Here is a 16271-nt window from a genome sequence, read left to right as displayed (position 1 = left end):
CCTGTAGTGCAGGCACCTCCTGATCTCTGCCCCAACAGCCACACCCACTGCTGCCATGGTGCTGTCACTGCAGGGGAGGACAGCTCATCTTCTCCTCCAGCCCTCTGAGGAGTCATTCTGATCACTCTCTGATGTTCCAGAAAGTTTATCCTTCTTTCCTTGGCCTCCATTCAACCATTGAACCAAACAATTCAAGCTGTATTCTGCTTCTGAGCTAAAGGTTCCCACAAAATATTCCTATTCTGTTGCCAAGCGCTCAGAAAACACATCCTGGATGGATGGATGGCTATTTCAATGGTCTTAGGCATTCAGAACCCAGCCTCAAACCTCTAGTTCTCCTCCCAGATGTTCCTTCAGAACTTATTTGGTGGAACTCCCCCAGCATGTCTGCACTCTCAACAAACTCATTCTTGATCTAATTGGGCCTCTGCTCCACTTCACCCCATATCACAGTCAATCCTTACTTGAGGACCCCACTTTTCCTGGAAGGAACTGCATGCTCTTCTCATAAACTCTCCCCTGTCTGTGTAGTGAAGAATCAACCTTACCCAAAGAGAGGTCTTGCCTTTGTCCTGACTCTTGGGGGGTCCAACCAGCTACAAACCCTTGGAATAAAGAATTTGTCTAGTCTTTGTCACCACTTCCTAGCCCTCAAATCCTTGGGATTTTCCAAGAGGTAAGAGAATCTTTGTTATTCATGGTGAGCCCTGACAGTTCATGTAAGTGAAGTTATCTATGGTGGGTCAGACTCCTAGACTGTTTTTGCTAACAAGATGACTCAGGATGGGGGCTGGCCACGCCCCCAAGCTCATGTGATATCAGCCTGGCCTCCAGGAAGGGGGCATGGAAAAAGAATTAAACTGAGTGGACAACATTTCAATCAACTGTGCCTACATAATGAAACACCAATAGAAACTCTGAACACCAAAGCTCAGGGGCAGGGGTTCCCTGGTTGGGAAATACTCTGCATTTTGTCTCAGCAGGTGCTGAGGGAGCCACACAGTGATTCCAAAGGGACAAGTCAATGGAGGGACCTAAAGGGTATTGGGGATCCTCCTACATCTCACTCTCTGTATCTCCTCTTTGGCTGGTTTGGTTTTGTATCCTTTTGCTATAATGAAACTGTGACCTTACATATAGCACATTCCTGAATTCTGTGAATTATCTTAGTGAATTATTGAACCTGAGGGGGTAGTAGGAACTTCCCGATCTGTAGCTAATTGGTCAGAAGTGAGGGTAGACTGGAGCTGGTGTCTGAAGAGAGGGCAGTCTTGTTGGGGACTGTGCCTTTAACCCATGAGGTTTGGCTCAGCTCTAGGTAGGCTGGTGTCAGAAATCACTACATTGAGTTTGGCTGCCCTACTGCACAGTCCCAATGGAAGGATCATAAACACAGTCTGAGGACCTTCCTGGTATAATTATCCAGATTCTCTCCTTCACAGAGTTCGAGGCACTGTTATAACACCCACAACTATTAGTATATATACACAATAGAATACTACTCAGTCTTAAAAGGGAAGGAAACCTGTCATTTGCAACAACATAGATGAACCTAGAAGACATTATGCTATGTGAAAAAGCCAGGCATAAGGAGACACTTGCTGAGTGATCTCACATGTGAATTCTCAAAAGTCAAACTCATAGATGGAGATAGTAGGATGGTGGTTATCAGGGGCTGCCTGGGTGAGGGTGGGGAGATGTTGGTCAAAGCATTCAAAGTATCAGTTAGATGATAGGAATAAGCTCCAGACATCTATTGTACAACATGGTGAGGACAGTTAGTAACAAAGTATTGTGTACTGAAAATCACTGAGAGTAGATTTTTTTTTTGAGACAGAGTTTCACTTTGTCACCCTCAGTAGAGTGCTGTGGCATCATAGCTCACAGCAACCTCAAACTCTTGGGCTCAAGCAATCCTCTTGTCTCAGCCTCCCAAGCAGCTGGGACTACAGGCATTCACCACAACGCTTGGCTATTTTTTAGAGAAAAGGTCTCACTCTTTCTCAGGCTGGTCTCGAACTTCTGAGCTCAGGCAACCTACCCACCTTGGCCTCCCAGAGGGCTAGGATAACAGGAATGAGCCACCGTCCCCGGCTAAGACAGTAGATTTTAAGTGGTCTCATCACAAATAAATGGTAAGTATGTGAGGTACTATATACAGGCTGGCCATAAAGTTTGTGTGCAATTTAAAATAGTGTGCGCACAATCTTTACAGCCACCCCATATTTTAATTTTTAAACATTATGTCACATACCATAAATATACACAATTTTTATTTGGCAATTTAATAATAATAATACTAAGGGGGGAAAGCTCCACAACAGAGGAACTACCTTATCAACAAACAGTTCTAAATGATCTTCCAGAGAAATGAGTAGGGAAAAGAAGGTCAAAACCAAGGCAGGAGAGTAGAGAGGAAAGGCTCCCGGAGAGAAAAGCGGTGGCCACGCCAGGCTCTCCTTTGGGTTGGGGGAGGCTTGTGCACAGGGCCCTGGGTATCTGAGTGCCTGGTGGGGTCCGAAAGGTGAGGTCTTTACCTTCACTGTTGGGGTGGGGCAAGGAGCACCTCATCAGGTCCATAGGAATCAGATGAAAACCTAGGGTGGGAGGTGGGGCATTGACAAGAGAATTGTTTTAGGAATTGGTTAAGACTGGTGCTTTTCCTAATTAGCTGAGAATACGTGTAGGGCCCTCTTTATTTTGTTTTTGAGATGGAATCTTGCTCTGCGGTCTGGGCTAGATCCAGTGGTGTCACCATAGCTCACTGCAACCTCAACTCCTGGCCACAACCTATGGACTGCAGGTGCATATGATCACGCCCAGCTAATTTTGCTATTTTTTTGTAGAGACAGGGTCTCCCTCTTGCTCAAGTTGGTCTTGAACTCCTGGCCTCAAGCAATCTTCTTGTGTTAGGTTCCATTTTAAAAAGTGGTCATGGCCAGGCATGGTGGTTAATAACCATAATCCTAGCACTCTGTGAGGCCAAGTTGGGAGAATCCCTCAAGCTCAGGAGCTCAAGACCAGCCTGAGCAAGAGTATTATTTTCTAATAAAAAGAGAAAAAACTAGCCAAGTGTTGTGGCCGGCACCTGTAGTCCCAACTACTGAGGATCTGAGGTAAGGGGATCGATAGCTTGAGCCCAGGAGTTTGCAGTTGCTGTGAGCTAGGCCGACACCACGGCATTCTACCCTGTGAAACTCTGTCTCAAAAACAAACAAACAAAAACAAAAACAAAAATGTGGTCATTCCCAGAGGAAATAGTCAACAGAAAGAAAGTTGTCATTCCCGAAACCCCAGGATAGACACACCTGGTCTAGGGCCTCCTATGTGCAAAGACCTTACGGACCTGATGGGACTCCAGCTAGGCCCCACCTGATGTTACTTGTCTTCCTCCAGACCCCTAAACTGGGAAGGACATTATGTCCCAGCATTAGGACAGGAGACAATCTGTGCCCGTTATTCTCCTGCACAAAGAAAGAAAGAACAGGAATCTCTCCATAACAGGAGAGGTTCCAAGATGCCACCACCCGTACTTGGAAGAAGCCAGGTTGAAACACTATTCAAGTCAAACTTTCTTGATATTACTCTATCTTTCCCCAGGAGGCCTGCACTAAAACAAACTCGGACACCTGTGGCCTCTTTCTTCTATGCAAAGCAAAAAGCCGGCAGCAACCCCCAAGCTGATAAGATTAATCTAAAGAGCAAATTAGGGTGTAATTTCCTATGCCGAAACTTTGTAGTTAATTTTAAAAAAAGGTTTCATTTTCCTATTGGTCTGATTTCACAGGAACATTTTACCTGTTTGGGACTTTTTTTTTCTCCTGGAAGAGAGGTGCTGATTGGCCCCAGCTACTGACAATCTGGTGTAATGAAAATTTCCAATGTAAACTCATTTTCCCTTGGTTTCAGCAATTTTAAATCTATATATAGAGATATCTTTGCGAGAATTGCCTTGTTAGCTTCTCCTGATAAGTTAATTGTCTTAGATTTCATCGTGAATAGAGCTCTATTAATGGGTCTTACCTCCCAGCTGATCCCCTCTCTGCTCTGCCTCTTAGCATGTACTGGCAACTTTGTCCACGGACACAAACGCGGTATTGTCTTAAAAGAGTGCATCAAAGCTTTGAACATCCTCACAGAGAACAAGGTGAGTACCTATCTAGCACCATCTCTCCAGAGGTCCTGGTGGAGGTGTGGTATTTCTAGACCATGAAAAGAACACAGGAGTTGCTAGAGAAGTTGAAATTGGTATTGGTCCTTGGTAGCGGAGCTGGGAGCCAGCAGACTTCTTCCCGACACTTTTTTCTGAGGGAGTGTAGGAAGTTTTCTCCATTGGAGGGAGTGAAAGGTGCTCATCAAGCTTCTGTCTGTCCAGTCAGAGGTTAACTCTATCTCTTGCTCTCTTTCATTCCTGCCTGGGCCAAGACTCCGTGCGACGAGTTGACCGTAGCAGACATCTTTGCTGCCTCCAAGGTAAGAAGCTGTCCTGTGGTCTGTTTGGCAGATGGGTGGCGTGGGAGGGGAGAGCCATCCACAAGTATTTGAACGTGAAACTTGCTTGAAAACGAGCAGGCGCAAATTGACTATAATGTGTTAAATGTTTTCAAAGGATGAGAATTCTGATCTTTACCCTTAAGCATGATTTGATGGTTCTGGTTTCACTTGATTTAGAAGATGTGTAATAGAAAGTTTAGATTTTGTAATTCAAATTTTGATCCTGGCCAAAGAAAAGCTCTCTAGGGTTTTACCTGGCATAGCACCTGGGATTCAGGAGGCATTCACTAGATCCCTGTTGAATGAGAGAATTTTTCTGGCCCATACATTTCTGAAAAACCAAATACTCTCACAAGAACAGATATTGAGATCACAGGTTGAGGGAGCTTTCATTTTGTCTAAGAGACTTCCTATGGCAACAGAAAAGGTATCACCAGAGCCCCTCCTCTTCCACAGCCTGGTCACCTAACGACCCTCCGGGTTCTGGGGCTGGCCATCCAGAAACCCTCCCCTTGCTCTGTCTGGCCAAACACCCCTCCAGCCTTGTCTGCCTGCCCTGCAGGTCAGAGTCCAACACATCCCTGCTTCTGGCTGCTTGGGCACCTGTCTTTGGGGCTGCTGTGCCATCTCACCCCCGCCCCCTATCTGCAGTGGGAGGAGATAGATTTGACAGCTGATAGTGCGTTTTCTCTGACAAACACATGACTGCAGCCATTATCGATAGATTTGTGCACTTCAGTTCCTGTTTTCATGGAAACACACGACTGAGAATGAAAGTCCCAAAGCCTCAATTTACCAGTGGTCTCCTAACTACCTGCTTTCCACGTGAACTAGAAGGGAGACTTGGCCAGGAGTGAAGCCTTGGGGGTGGGGGCTGGTGGGCTGGGTCCCACCCTGGCACGCAGGCCGCAGAATAGGGCCCGTCCTACTTCATGAGGAGAACTGCTCTGCAGGCCTTTCTCTGTATTATCTCACTTCATCAAAGATTATCCTGGGAGTCTTAAACAGGAAGAGATTCTGAAGGACAAATATATGTGTGTTTAACACACATATAATCTATGCATATATATAAAATCTCCAGGTCCTTCCAACCCAGACGGTTCCTACTAGGGTTGCTCTGGGTCCTCCAGAGCCCAGCTGCTCTGCTAAGAAGGCTCTAACAAAGGTGAGGGAAGGAACCAGCTCTAGTAGACACCAGCCTTGAGGAAGTGCCAAGGGCCTGGCACTTACACTTTTAGCCCAGTTCTGCCATCAACTGGCTGGGGGGCCCTTGGTAAGTCTTCAGACTTCTTTGCACCTCACTTTCCACATTCGAAGATACAAAAGTGATCCTGGAGGTGATTTGAAGGTTGATTGGAATCCATCTCTTGAGTCAGTGGAAAGTGTTATGGTCAGATTTATAGCTGATTAAAAGCCCATGCCGGAAGGACGTCTGTCCCTCACGGGACTGTCAGAAAGGGCCGACTGGAAGATTTCTTCTGTGGCAGTGACTCTGTTGGACTTCTACCTTGGTTCTTGCCCAGCCTCCATTAGGACCGTGAAAAGCCAGACCTTTCAGTATTGCATTCATCGTCTCCAATTCTGCCCCAATTCAGTCAGCCAGCGCTGACTGTGCTCCTTTGGAGTCTCCCCTTGAGCAGTTCTGAGCTGTGAGGTCAGCCAGGCTGCCACAGTGAGCTCCCGGAGCCACTGCCGGGCACACTCAGCAGAAGTCAGATAGGCAGGGGGAACCAGGGGTGGCATAGAAGGAAGGGCATCCTTTTGCTGCCTTACCAATGGAACTAAAAGTTAAGGCCTCTAACTAAAATTGCCTTTAAAATTACTTCTTTAAAGTTTTCCCATTTGCTGCCAACTCTTTTCAATTCTTATTTTATCCTAATTATCTTTAGAAAGATATTATTCTTTTGAATAATATCTTTAGAGAATTCTTTCTTCTTTTTTTTTTTTAAAGTCTCACTCTATGCCCTGGGTAAAGTCATAGCTCACAGCAACCTCAAACTCTTGTGCTCAAGCCATCCACTTGCCTCAGCCTCCTGTGTAGCTGGGACTACAGGTGTGCATAACAATGCCTGGCTAGTTTTTTCTGTTTTTAGTAGACACAGGGTCTTGCTCTTGCTCAGGCTGGTCTTGAACACCTGAGCTGAAGGGACCCACCCTGGCCTTGAACTCCCAAAGTACTAGGATTACAGGTGTGAGCCACTGCACCTGGTATAGAGGGTTATTTTTTATATTATGTGCCAGTATATTTCTTATGTGATCAAAACTAAGAGGTAGTTTAAGTTTTCTATACTCCAAGCCAAAGCTTCAGGAAAGTTTCACTAGGTTTCAGTGGGAAAATAAGCAAAGTGGTTCCTCTTTTGGTCTTCTAGATTCTCACTGTTCTCTCTATGGTAACATTGTATCTGCCCACCTCTGATACACAGGTAGCTGTGTCCTTCTCACCACCACCTTGTCCGCCCCACCTGGACTCACCCAAAAAGCCCAGAGGGGTGTGGTGATTGGGTGGGAGGTTTCTTGACTTCCAGAGCCCAGATATACTGGAACTGCTCTTAAATTTCCAACTAGAGGCCAGGGGTGGTGGCTCACGCCTGTAATCCTAGCACTCTTGGGGGGCTGAGGTGGATGGGTTGCTTGAGCTCACAGGTTTGAGACCAGCCTGAGTAAGAGCAAGACCCTGTCTCTAGCCTGAAATGTGGTGAGCACCTGTAGTCTCAGCTACTAGGGAGGCTGAGACAAGAGGATTGCTTGAGTCCAAGAGTTTGAGTTTGCTGTGAGCTATAACGCCATGGCACTGTACCCAGGGTGACTAAGTGAGACTTTCTCAGAAAAATAAATAAATAAATAAGATAAATTTCCTACTAGAATTAGAGATCAGGAGTGACTCGGCAGTTTATTAAGTTAATGTCCTTCCACTGGGCCTGCCTTGGGACATCAAACCCAGCAAGGGGAAGGGGGAAGCTTCTGTGTCTGGGGTTGTGGTGCTCAGTCTAGATCTTCTCAGAAGAACCTTACAACATGAAATGCCCTTCTAGAATTTAGCCTACATTAATAAGAGATGAACACAAACATTTACACAGATCACTCATAGCCACATTATTTACAGAAGCAAAAAACTACAATGATAGGGGATTGGGAAATTATGCTATAACTATGCAATGGGTGTCTAATGCAGCTCTCACCACCATATTCTTAAATGCTATTGAATGACTTAAGAAAGCACTCATTGTAGGCTCAGCAACTGTAGCTTAGCAGTTAGGGAACTGGCCACATACACCGGGGTTGGCAGGTTGGAACCCAGCCCTGGCCTACCAAACAATGACAATTACAACAACAAAATAGCTGGGCATTGCAGTGGGCACCTGTAGTCCCAGCTACTTGGGAGGCTGAGGCAAGAGAATCACTTAAGCCCAAGAGTTTGAGGTTGCTGTGAGCTGTGATACCACAGCACTCTACTGAGGGTGACATAGTAAGACTTTGTCTCAGAACAAAACAAAACAAAAAAACTCATTGTATATGTTAAGTGTAAAAAGAGTTATAAAACTTTGTTAACAGCTGATGTCAATTTGGAAAAAAAGATGAAGTATAAAGAAAACATGGAAAGATATTTACTAAAATATTAACTGTAGTTGTCTCTGACTATTGGAGTGAGTGAATTCATTTTTGCCCAGTATATGTGACCTCTATAGCAGACGTATATTTGCTTGATCATCAGAAGAGTATATAACCATAAGAACTTAAAAGCTGCTTAGACAGTGTGTCTCAAATAAATCCCCTGGCATCTTGTCACTGCACTTCTGATTCAGGAGGCAGGTCTAGGATGCAGCCTGAGATTCATTCCTTACAAGGTCCTGGGTGACATCCCAGCTGCTAGGCCAGGGCCCACCCTTTGAGTAGGGTGGACTAGAGCATGTCCTGGCAGAGGCTAGAGATAGCTTTCTTTATCTGAACTGGCTCGAGCTGAGACTGCTCTCCAGGTTCTGTGCCTTTGGTCTTCATGCCAGGCCTGGCTCAGACTGAGGCATCATTCATTCCTCTCCTAAGTTCCCAGCAAGAGCTGTTTCCCACTTGTTCTAGTCTAAGGCAGTGATTTTCAACCTGTGTGCCTTGAAAATTTTTAAAGATCATTAATTAAATTATTTTCAAAAGAAGTTCAAAGCACAGTAAACATATTCTTTTTTCACTCCTTTTTTAATAATCAACATAATTTAAGTGTGCTGTGTAAATTTAACTACAGGTTCAAGTGATATAAAAAAAGAAAAGCACTGCTGTAAGGCCAATGTTCCCAGGAAGAGCCATGTGGCTGGGCCACATCAGAGTTGCGAGCATTCCAACAGGGCTCTGACTGTGCACTTGAGGCCAAAGTCCCCCTACAGAAGCTCTGTCCAAGGTCCAGATCATGACACCCTCTCTCAGAAGCTTCCCCTGACCTCCCCAGACCAGACTCCTGGAACACCTCAGCCTGACCTGATCACTTACCTCTTGCTGTATGGGGAAATATCTTACCTTCTCGCTTGGATCATGAACTTCCACACAGATTTCTATCTTCCATGGGAGCCGGGGCAGAACGCAGAGTGCCGCCCATAGTAGCAGTGTTCAGCCCAAAGGATGGCTGTTCATTTATTCAACAAACATGTAGGATTTCTAGGGGAAAGCTGGATTTTAAACCTTGTGGGAATGAGAGAAGAATCAGAACAAGCTCTTGTGGGCATTTTCCATGGGAAAAATAGCTCACAGGGTATGAAGACAGAGATCTGAGCTATAAAGACAGGGGTCCTGTATTCTAGTCCCCACCCTGCCATTTACCTGGTGGGGTAACTTTAGTCACATGCCCTTTCAACAAAACCCTCCAAGGGGAAAGAAACTGGGAAGACCTGAGGGGAAGGTTGCTGCATTTGTGGTAACTGGGAGAGGCTGTGTATGTCTGGGACCACGACAGGCACCCTTCAGTCAGTGGAATACTTAAACACGGATCCACAAGCGAGCAAACTCACCTTCCCCATTTGTCCTCCTGGAAAGAAGGAATCAGGAGGAAAAATATCCCTCTCGTGTTCAAAATAATAGAGCAAGCGCATGGCTATCTGTGGCATTTCTCTTTCTAGAACACAACTGAGAAGGAAATATTCTGCAGGGCTGCGACTGTGCTTCGGCAAGTCTACAGTCACCACCAGAAGGAACCGTGCAGGGGTGCCACTGAGAGGCAGCAGCTCTACCGTCACCAGCAGGTGATCAGATTCCTGAAAGGACTTGACAGGAACCTGTGCAGCCTGGCAAACTCGGTAAGCGGGCAGCTCGCATCCTAGGTACAGCCATCTCATTCTAAATGTTCTTCCCCGGCCAGGTGCAGTGGCTCAGCCTGTGATCCCAGCACTTTGTGAGGCTGAGACGGGAGGACTGCTTGAGGCAGTCCAGCCTGGGGGACAGAGTGAGACCCTGTCTTTTAAAAATAGTCTCTCCTTATAAGCTGTAGTACTCTTGATTAATTGACCTGTTCGTTCAGCAAATACTCATTGAAGCTCTGCAAGTGCCCAGTGCAGTTCCAGGCACTGGAAATACAGCATTAAAGACAATCAGGCAGAGTGGAATGCTCTCAGAGAATGTTCTAATGGGGCAGTTAGAAAAACAAACACGTAATCTGACGTCCGGCAGTAGTAAGTGCTATGACGGAAAATATAGGAATAAACATAAGGTCACAGGGGACAGGGCTGATTTAGGAGCTGGTGACATTATCTAAGCAGATATTTGAATTAAGAGAGGGAGCAAGCCAATGACTAACTGGGGAAATAGCATTCCAGGCAAGAAGGAGCAGCTGTGCAAAGGCCCTGAGGTGGAAATGAGCTACATGTGTTCAATGATCAGCATGAAGGCAGGGTGGTTGGAGCAGAGTGAACGAGAGGGATTTTTGTAGGATATTGATTGGATCACACAAGGCTTTTAGATTCAGCCTCAAGTATGGTAGGAAACATCTGCAGAGTTTTGAGCAAGGTCAAGACTAAGATCTGTTTTGTGACTTAAAAGTGATCACTCTGGCTACTGTGTGGTAAACAGATTGAACAGAGGTAACCACAGAAGCAAGATGTCCTGCTGGGAGGCCCCCACAGTGAGCCAGGCTAGAAATGATGGTAGGAGCAGTGGAGGTGGTTAGATTTGGGATATAACTAGAAATAGTCAGAAGGGTTTGCTGACAGATTGGGTGTGAGGGGTGAGAGATAGAGGAGTGAAAGGTGACCTCTTGGTTCCTGCCTGAACCCCCTTGGGGAGAGTTGGTATTATTTACAGAAATATGGAAGACTGGGGGGCAAAGCAGGGCTGGAGGTTGAGCCAAAATCCAAACAGGTCGATTAATCAAGAGTACTACAGCTCACAAGGGGAGACTATTGGAATCGAAGTATGATTCCAATTTCGCACATAGCAAATGTGAGGTCCCTATGGTTTAGCCACGTGGAGATGTCAACAAGATGGTTAGAAAAGTCTGGACCTTAGGGGCGAGATCAGAACCTGCACTGCATGGACAGTCCTCAGATGCTATTTAAAGTCTGGATGACAGTGAAAGGGAGAGGTCTAAGGGCTGAGCCTGGAGGCACTCCAACACGTGGAGGTTGGGAAGAGGAAGAGCCAGCAAAGGAGACTGAGGGGTAACAGCCAGGGAAGTAGGCAAAAATTGGACAGTGTGTGGTGGCCCAGAAGGCAAGCGAAGAAGGTCTTTGGGGAAGAAGTGATCAATGCCATCAAATGTACCTCAAGGTCAAGTGAGATGAAAACTGAGAAGGGTCACTGGGTTCTGCATGATGGAGGTCACCGTGATGCTGCTGTGCAGGAGGCTGGGGAGAGTCTGTGTTCACTGGAGGATGGCATGGGAGACAGGAAAAAGAAGGGACAGTGAGCACAGGAAAAACTCTTTTGAGGTCGTTTGCTATAAGGCTGCAGAGAAAATGGAACAACAGCTGACAGGCAGGTAGGGGGTGAGGGAAGTAAGTTCTTTTAAGGCAGGGTATGTATCTACCATGTTAATACACCACTGGAAATGATCCAGGGGAGAAGGGAGAATTGATGATATAGAAAAGAGGGAGAATTGGGAGGCGCCTGTGGCTCAGTGAGTAGGGCGCCAGCCCCATATATTGAGGGTGGTGGGTTCAAACCCGCCCCAGCCAAACTGCAACAAAAAATAGCCGGGCGTTGTGGCGGGCGCCTGTAGTCCCAGCTACTTGGGAGGCTGAGGCAGAAGAATCACCTAAGCCCAGGAGTTGGCAGTTGCTGTGAGCTGTGACTCCACTGCACTCTACCAAGAGTGATAAAGTGAGACTCTGTCTCTATAAAAAAAAAAAAGAAAGAAAGAAAAGAAAAGAAAAGAGGGAGAACAGTTAGAAGGCAGAAGTCCCCGCAGCCAGGTGGATGTTACCCAACAGGGAGTGGAGGAGCCGGCTTAAGCAGAGAGCAAGGACATCCATCCCCTGCTGGGCCTACTGCCTCACTCATAAGGAAACCTAAGAACAGGGCCCTGCCACAGCACACCTTCTCTCCTTTAATTCTTTTACATTATGAAGTAGGCAAGGAGGCAAAGGATTGTTCTCACTTACCAAGAAGAAACTGGAGCTTTTTATAAATTAAGTAGTTTGTTCCTGGCAAGGCAATGAATAAACAGTATAGCTGAGATTCCAACTGAAGCAGTGGCCTGGTGGTGGTAGGTATCCGGCACACATTCCACTGTTAGGGCCATTTAATGACCCTGGTGCTGCCATTTAATGCAACTGAATCTGTCTCAGAGGTCCGAACACCTGGCAATAAGGATGTCTGAGCCTACATTGTCATGGTTCTCCCTCTGACTAGCACCCAGCTGTGATATACATCTCCAGAGAGCACCACATTCCCTGAAGGCAGATACCTGATGGTGGTGCAATAACCATTTCTGGAAATTTAAGTGGCAAGTGCCAAAACAGGTAAATCCTGCCAGCCTGGTGGCACAGTCAGACTCCTAATCAGACCAGACTAGAGGCCCTGGTTTGGCAATTATTCAGGTGGCAGGTGCCAGAGCAGGCTTGTCAAGTTGACGGCCTGACAGAAAAATTGAAGTGTTGGCCAATGCAAGCTGATGACTGTTTCTTTTGTAGAGATACTGTCCTGTGAATGACGCCATGCAGAGCACACTGAAAGACTTCTTGGAAAGGCTAAAGACGACCATGAAAGAGAAATATTCAAAGTATTGGAGCTGAATATTTTTAATTTATGAGTTTTTAATAGCTTTATTTTTTTAATATTTATATATTTATAATGCATCATAAAATAAAGTATATGTAAAATCTAACAGCAATGGCATTTAATAGTATTGGCTTTGTTTACTTGACAAATGAGGTTATGGTTTGCAACTTTTAGGAAAACCTATTTAATTCACTGGGAGACTACAAATGTTGTGGGAACAAAATGCGAAAGACCACTTCTCTCTCAAGGGGTTCCCTCTCTGGTTGGGGACATAATGCACAAGATAATTATAAAAATGCAAGGCCACACAACATGAAAATTGTAAAAGTACACAGCCACACAAGATTGTAAAAATGTAAGTAAGAGAGTTTGGGTTCATGAGTCCTACTGACTACCATATATATCTGAAAATAAAAGGTATCAACTGGATACTTAGAACATTCTTCTAAGACACAAGGATTTGTTATATTGAATCTGTAGAAAAAATAAGAAAGGTATCAACTGGATACTTAGAACATTCTTCTTTGACACAAGGATTGTTATATTGAATCTGTAGAAAAAATAAGTAACCCCCACACATTCCATGGCTCTACACTGAACAATACTCACCATAATAATGTAAATTCCCTTGATTCTCAAGTCTTAGAACCAACCTTAACACAAAGAACAGAAGACTTAATAATGGTTAGAGAACAGAATGCAAAGGCTATCACCTGATATTATAAAAGGGATAGCTAAAAATGGCTGGGAGGCAAAACAGAAACAAAGAAAGAGAGGTAGGGCACTGGTGTGTCCAGTTTAGACAGAAAAGGGGCCAGTTAAACAATACTGACTAAGGTTCAGGGAACAAGAATAAGAGATAGAAGTATTTATTCAAAACTGTACTGGCAATAGAACTAAACTAAAAATAATTTACTATAAAAAATTTGGAAGTAGGGCACTGTGACTCCTACCTGTATGCTCAGCTACCTAGGAGGCTGAGGTAGGAGGACTGCTTGAGGCCAAGAGTTTGAGGCTGCTTTGAGCTAAGATTGTACCACTGCACTTCAGCCTGGGTGACATTGAGACTCTATCTCTAAAAATTAAACTAAATTAAAAAGAAAAATAAATAAATAATTTGGGGGCAGGGCCTGTGGCTCAAAGGAATAGGGTGTAGACCCCATATATGGGAGGTGGCAGGTTCAAACCTGGCCCCAGCCCCCTGCCAAAAACCTGCAAAAATAAATAAATAATTTGGAAGTAGTAAATTACATAAACTCTCATTTTAGAATAAGGAAATCAACATGTAATATATAAAGATGATAAATCAGAATATAGGTAGTAAAAGTAGTCATGAATTGATGATTGGAGATAGTTACATGCGGACTGATTATACTATTCTGCTTTTATATATATTTGTAAGTTTTTATTTAAAAAGTGAAGAAAAAACCCCAATAATCAATAAACCAAGCAATCTTTGGAATTACGATGGTAATCACTGGAAAAACTAAAACCAACAAAAAAAGGACAATGGTTTGCTGGGAATGGAACTCGGACTAAGGAGCATTGAAGTAGGACTAGGGACTTGGCTTTTGATTATAAGTCTCTGTGTGACCATATCCATAGGGGATAAAATGTTCTTAAAATTATGGCTCAGCACCTGTGGCTCAAGTGGCTAAGGCGCCAGCCACATACACCTAAGGTGGTGGGTTCGAATCCAGCCTGGGCCCGCCAACCAACAATGATGGCTGCAACCAAAAAACAGCCAGGCATTGTGGCAGGCGCCTGTAATCCCAGCTACTTGGGAGGCAGAGACAGAAGAATCACTTGAGTCCAGGAGTTGGAAGTTGCTATGAGGGCACAGCACTCTACCCAGGGTGATGGCTTGAGGCTCAGTCTCAAAAAAAAAAAAAAATTAAAAAATAAAATTAGAAAGAGACAATGAATGAATGTCGGTAAAGATGTAGAAAAACTGAAACCTTCATACACTGCTAGTGCAATTGGAAAATAGTGCAGCCACTTTGGAAAATGGTTTGGCAGTTTCTCAAGAGGTTAAACATAGTTTATGACTTAGAAATTCCAATCCTAGGTATATACCCAAAGGAACTGAAAACATATGTCCACATAAAACCCCTATACAAATATATGCATATCAACATTATTTGTAATAGTAAAAAAGCAGCTGTAACCCAAATGTCCAAACTGACGAACGGATAAACAGAATGTGGTACCCATATATGATGGAGTGTTTTTAATTTTTATTTATTTATTTTAGAGACAATGTCTCACTATGTGAGACTATGTGGCCCTTGGTAGAGTGCTGTGGCATCACAGCTCATAGCAACCTCCAACTCTTGGGCTTCAGTGAATCTCTTGCCTTAGCCTCCCAAGTAGCTGGGACTACAGGTGCCCACCACAATGCCCGGCTATTTTCTTGTTGCAGTTGTCATTGTTGTTTAGTGGGCCTGGGCTGGGTTAGAACCCTCCAGCCTCGGTGTATGCGGCGGGTGCTGTAACCACCGTGCTAGAGGCAGTGCCCATATGATGGAGTGTTATTCAGCGATAACACTCCAATAAAAAGGGGAAGGGCTGACACATGCCACAAAATGCATAAAGCTTGGAAACATTATGCTAAGTGAAAGAATCCAGATATGGAAGTCCACAAATGGGATGATTCTATTTACAGGAAGTGTTCAGAACAGGAAAATCCAGAGAGGCAAAAATAGAATATCGGTGGCTAGAGGATGGGGGAGATGGAGGAATAGGGAGTGACTGATGATGAAGATGGGGTTTCCTTTGGAGGTGGTGAAAATGCCCTGACATTGGTGGTGATAAATGCACAATTCCATGAAAATACAGAAAGCAACTGAATTGTACACTTTAAAAGGATAAATTTTATAGTAATGTGAATTATATATCAATAAAGCTTTTATTTAAAAGAAACTAAAGATGGAAAGAAAATAAAACCAAGTGTCAAGTCATTAAAACTTGCCTTTGAAAATGTTCTCTGCAGGAATACGGATCTAGTAACAGTGATCGAGCACTCTCCCTTCATCCTCGCTTATACATATGTGACGAAAATTAATACTAGTACTAAAACTACACCAAAATATGTAATATCTTTTTTAACCCTTTTAAAATAAGAGAATAAATCAAAAGCTTAAAGTCTCACCCTGACCACAGCCAGTTTCACCCTGCCCACATAAAATACCAGCATGCCAAGGGCGATATGTAACTAAGAGTCATGGAGGCTTCTAAGGCCAATCGGAGAAGATACACGCTGAAAATTTTAATTTCCTTTCTTCTTTGATTGAGACTCATTTGCATTCAATGGCTAATGTGAGCTGTAGTCTGCCACAGGATATGAGTTGTGGGTTAGTTCGTGTATGAGGTTAGGATGGTAAAGGAAAGGCTGTCAGGAAGAAAGATTTAGAACAGGCCATGTAAAGGACACGTGCAGGCTCTAAGTAGATCTGTCAGGAGATAAGCGGTGGTGGGCAAGATGCAACTAACATTGCTACGCACTCCCAGACAGGTAGTTCTGAACTCTATAAATGGAAACATCCAACAGTGAGACTTTGAATTTAACAACAGAATGAGAGAAC

At 44.5% G+C, this 16271-nt stretch overlaps 1 protein-coding gene across 2 annotated transcripts; it reads left to right on the top strand.

The window, feature by feature from the left end:
* Positions 1 to 4012: 4012 nt before the first annotated feature.
* Positions 4013 to 12701, top strand: IL4 (interleukin 4). 2 transcript variants are annotated; one of them, XM_003782330.1, is made up of 4 exons: positions 4013 to 4147; positions 4426 to 4473; positions 9594 to 9770; positions 12600 to 12701. In XM_003782330.1, exons 1-4 carry the CDS (start codon positions 4013 to 4015, stop codon positions 12699 to 12701), a joined length of 462 nt encoding a protein of 153 aa, XP_003782378.1. The 2 variants fall into 2 exon arrangements, with proteins under 2 accessions (XP_003782378.1, XP_023371162.1); XM_023515394.1 differs by lacking the exon at positions 4426 to 4473.
* Positions 12702 to 16271: the final 3570 nt, after the last annotated feature.

This window comes from Otolemur garnettii, unplaced genomic scaffold, assembly GCF_000181295.1.
Source record: "Otolemur garnettii isolate 467f Iridium unplaced genomic scaffold, OtoGar3 scaffold00003, whole genome shotgun sequence".
In the NCBI taxonomy this organism is placed as follows: domain Eukaryota; kingdom Metazoa; phylum Chordata; class Mammalia; order Primates; family Galagidae; genus Otolemur; species Otolemur garnettii.
Note: the sequence above shows the minus strand (reverse complement) of the source record. Positions and strands in the feature narration are given on the sequence as shown.

What these genes read in the sequence shown, in the direction of transcription:
- IL4 (XM_003782330.1), top strand. Translation starts at nt 4,013, where the DNA reads ATGGGTCTTACCTCCCAGCTGATCCCCTCTCTGCTCTGCCTCTTAGCA. An exon ending in ACATCCTCACAGAGAACAAG is followed by an intron (nt 4,148 to 4,425) that starts GTGAGTACCTAT and finishes GCCTGGGCCAAG; the next exon opens with ACTCCGTGCGACGAGTTGAC. An exon ending in TGTGCAGCCTGGCAAACTCG is followed by an intron (nt 9,771 to 12,599) that starts GTAAGCGGGCAG and finishes TTTCTTTTGTAG; the next exon opens with AGATACTGTCCTGTGAATGA.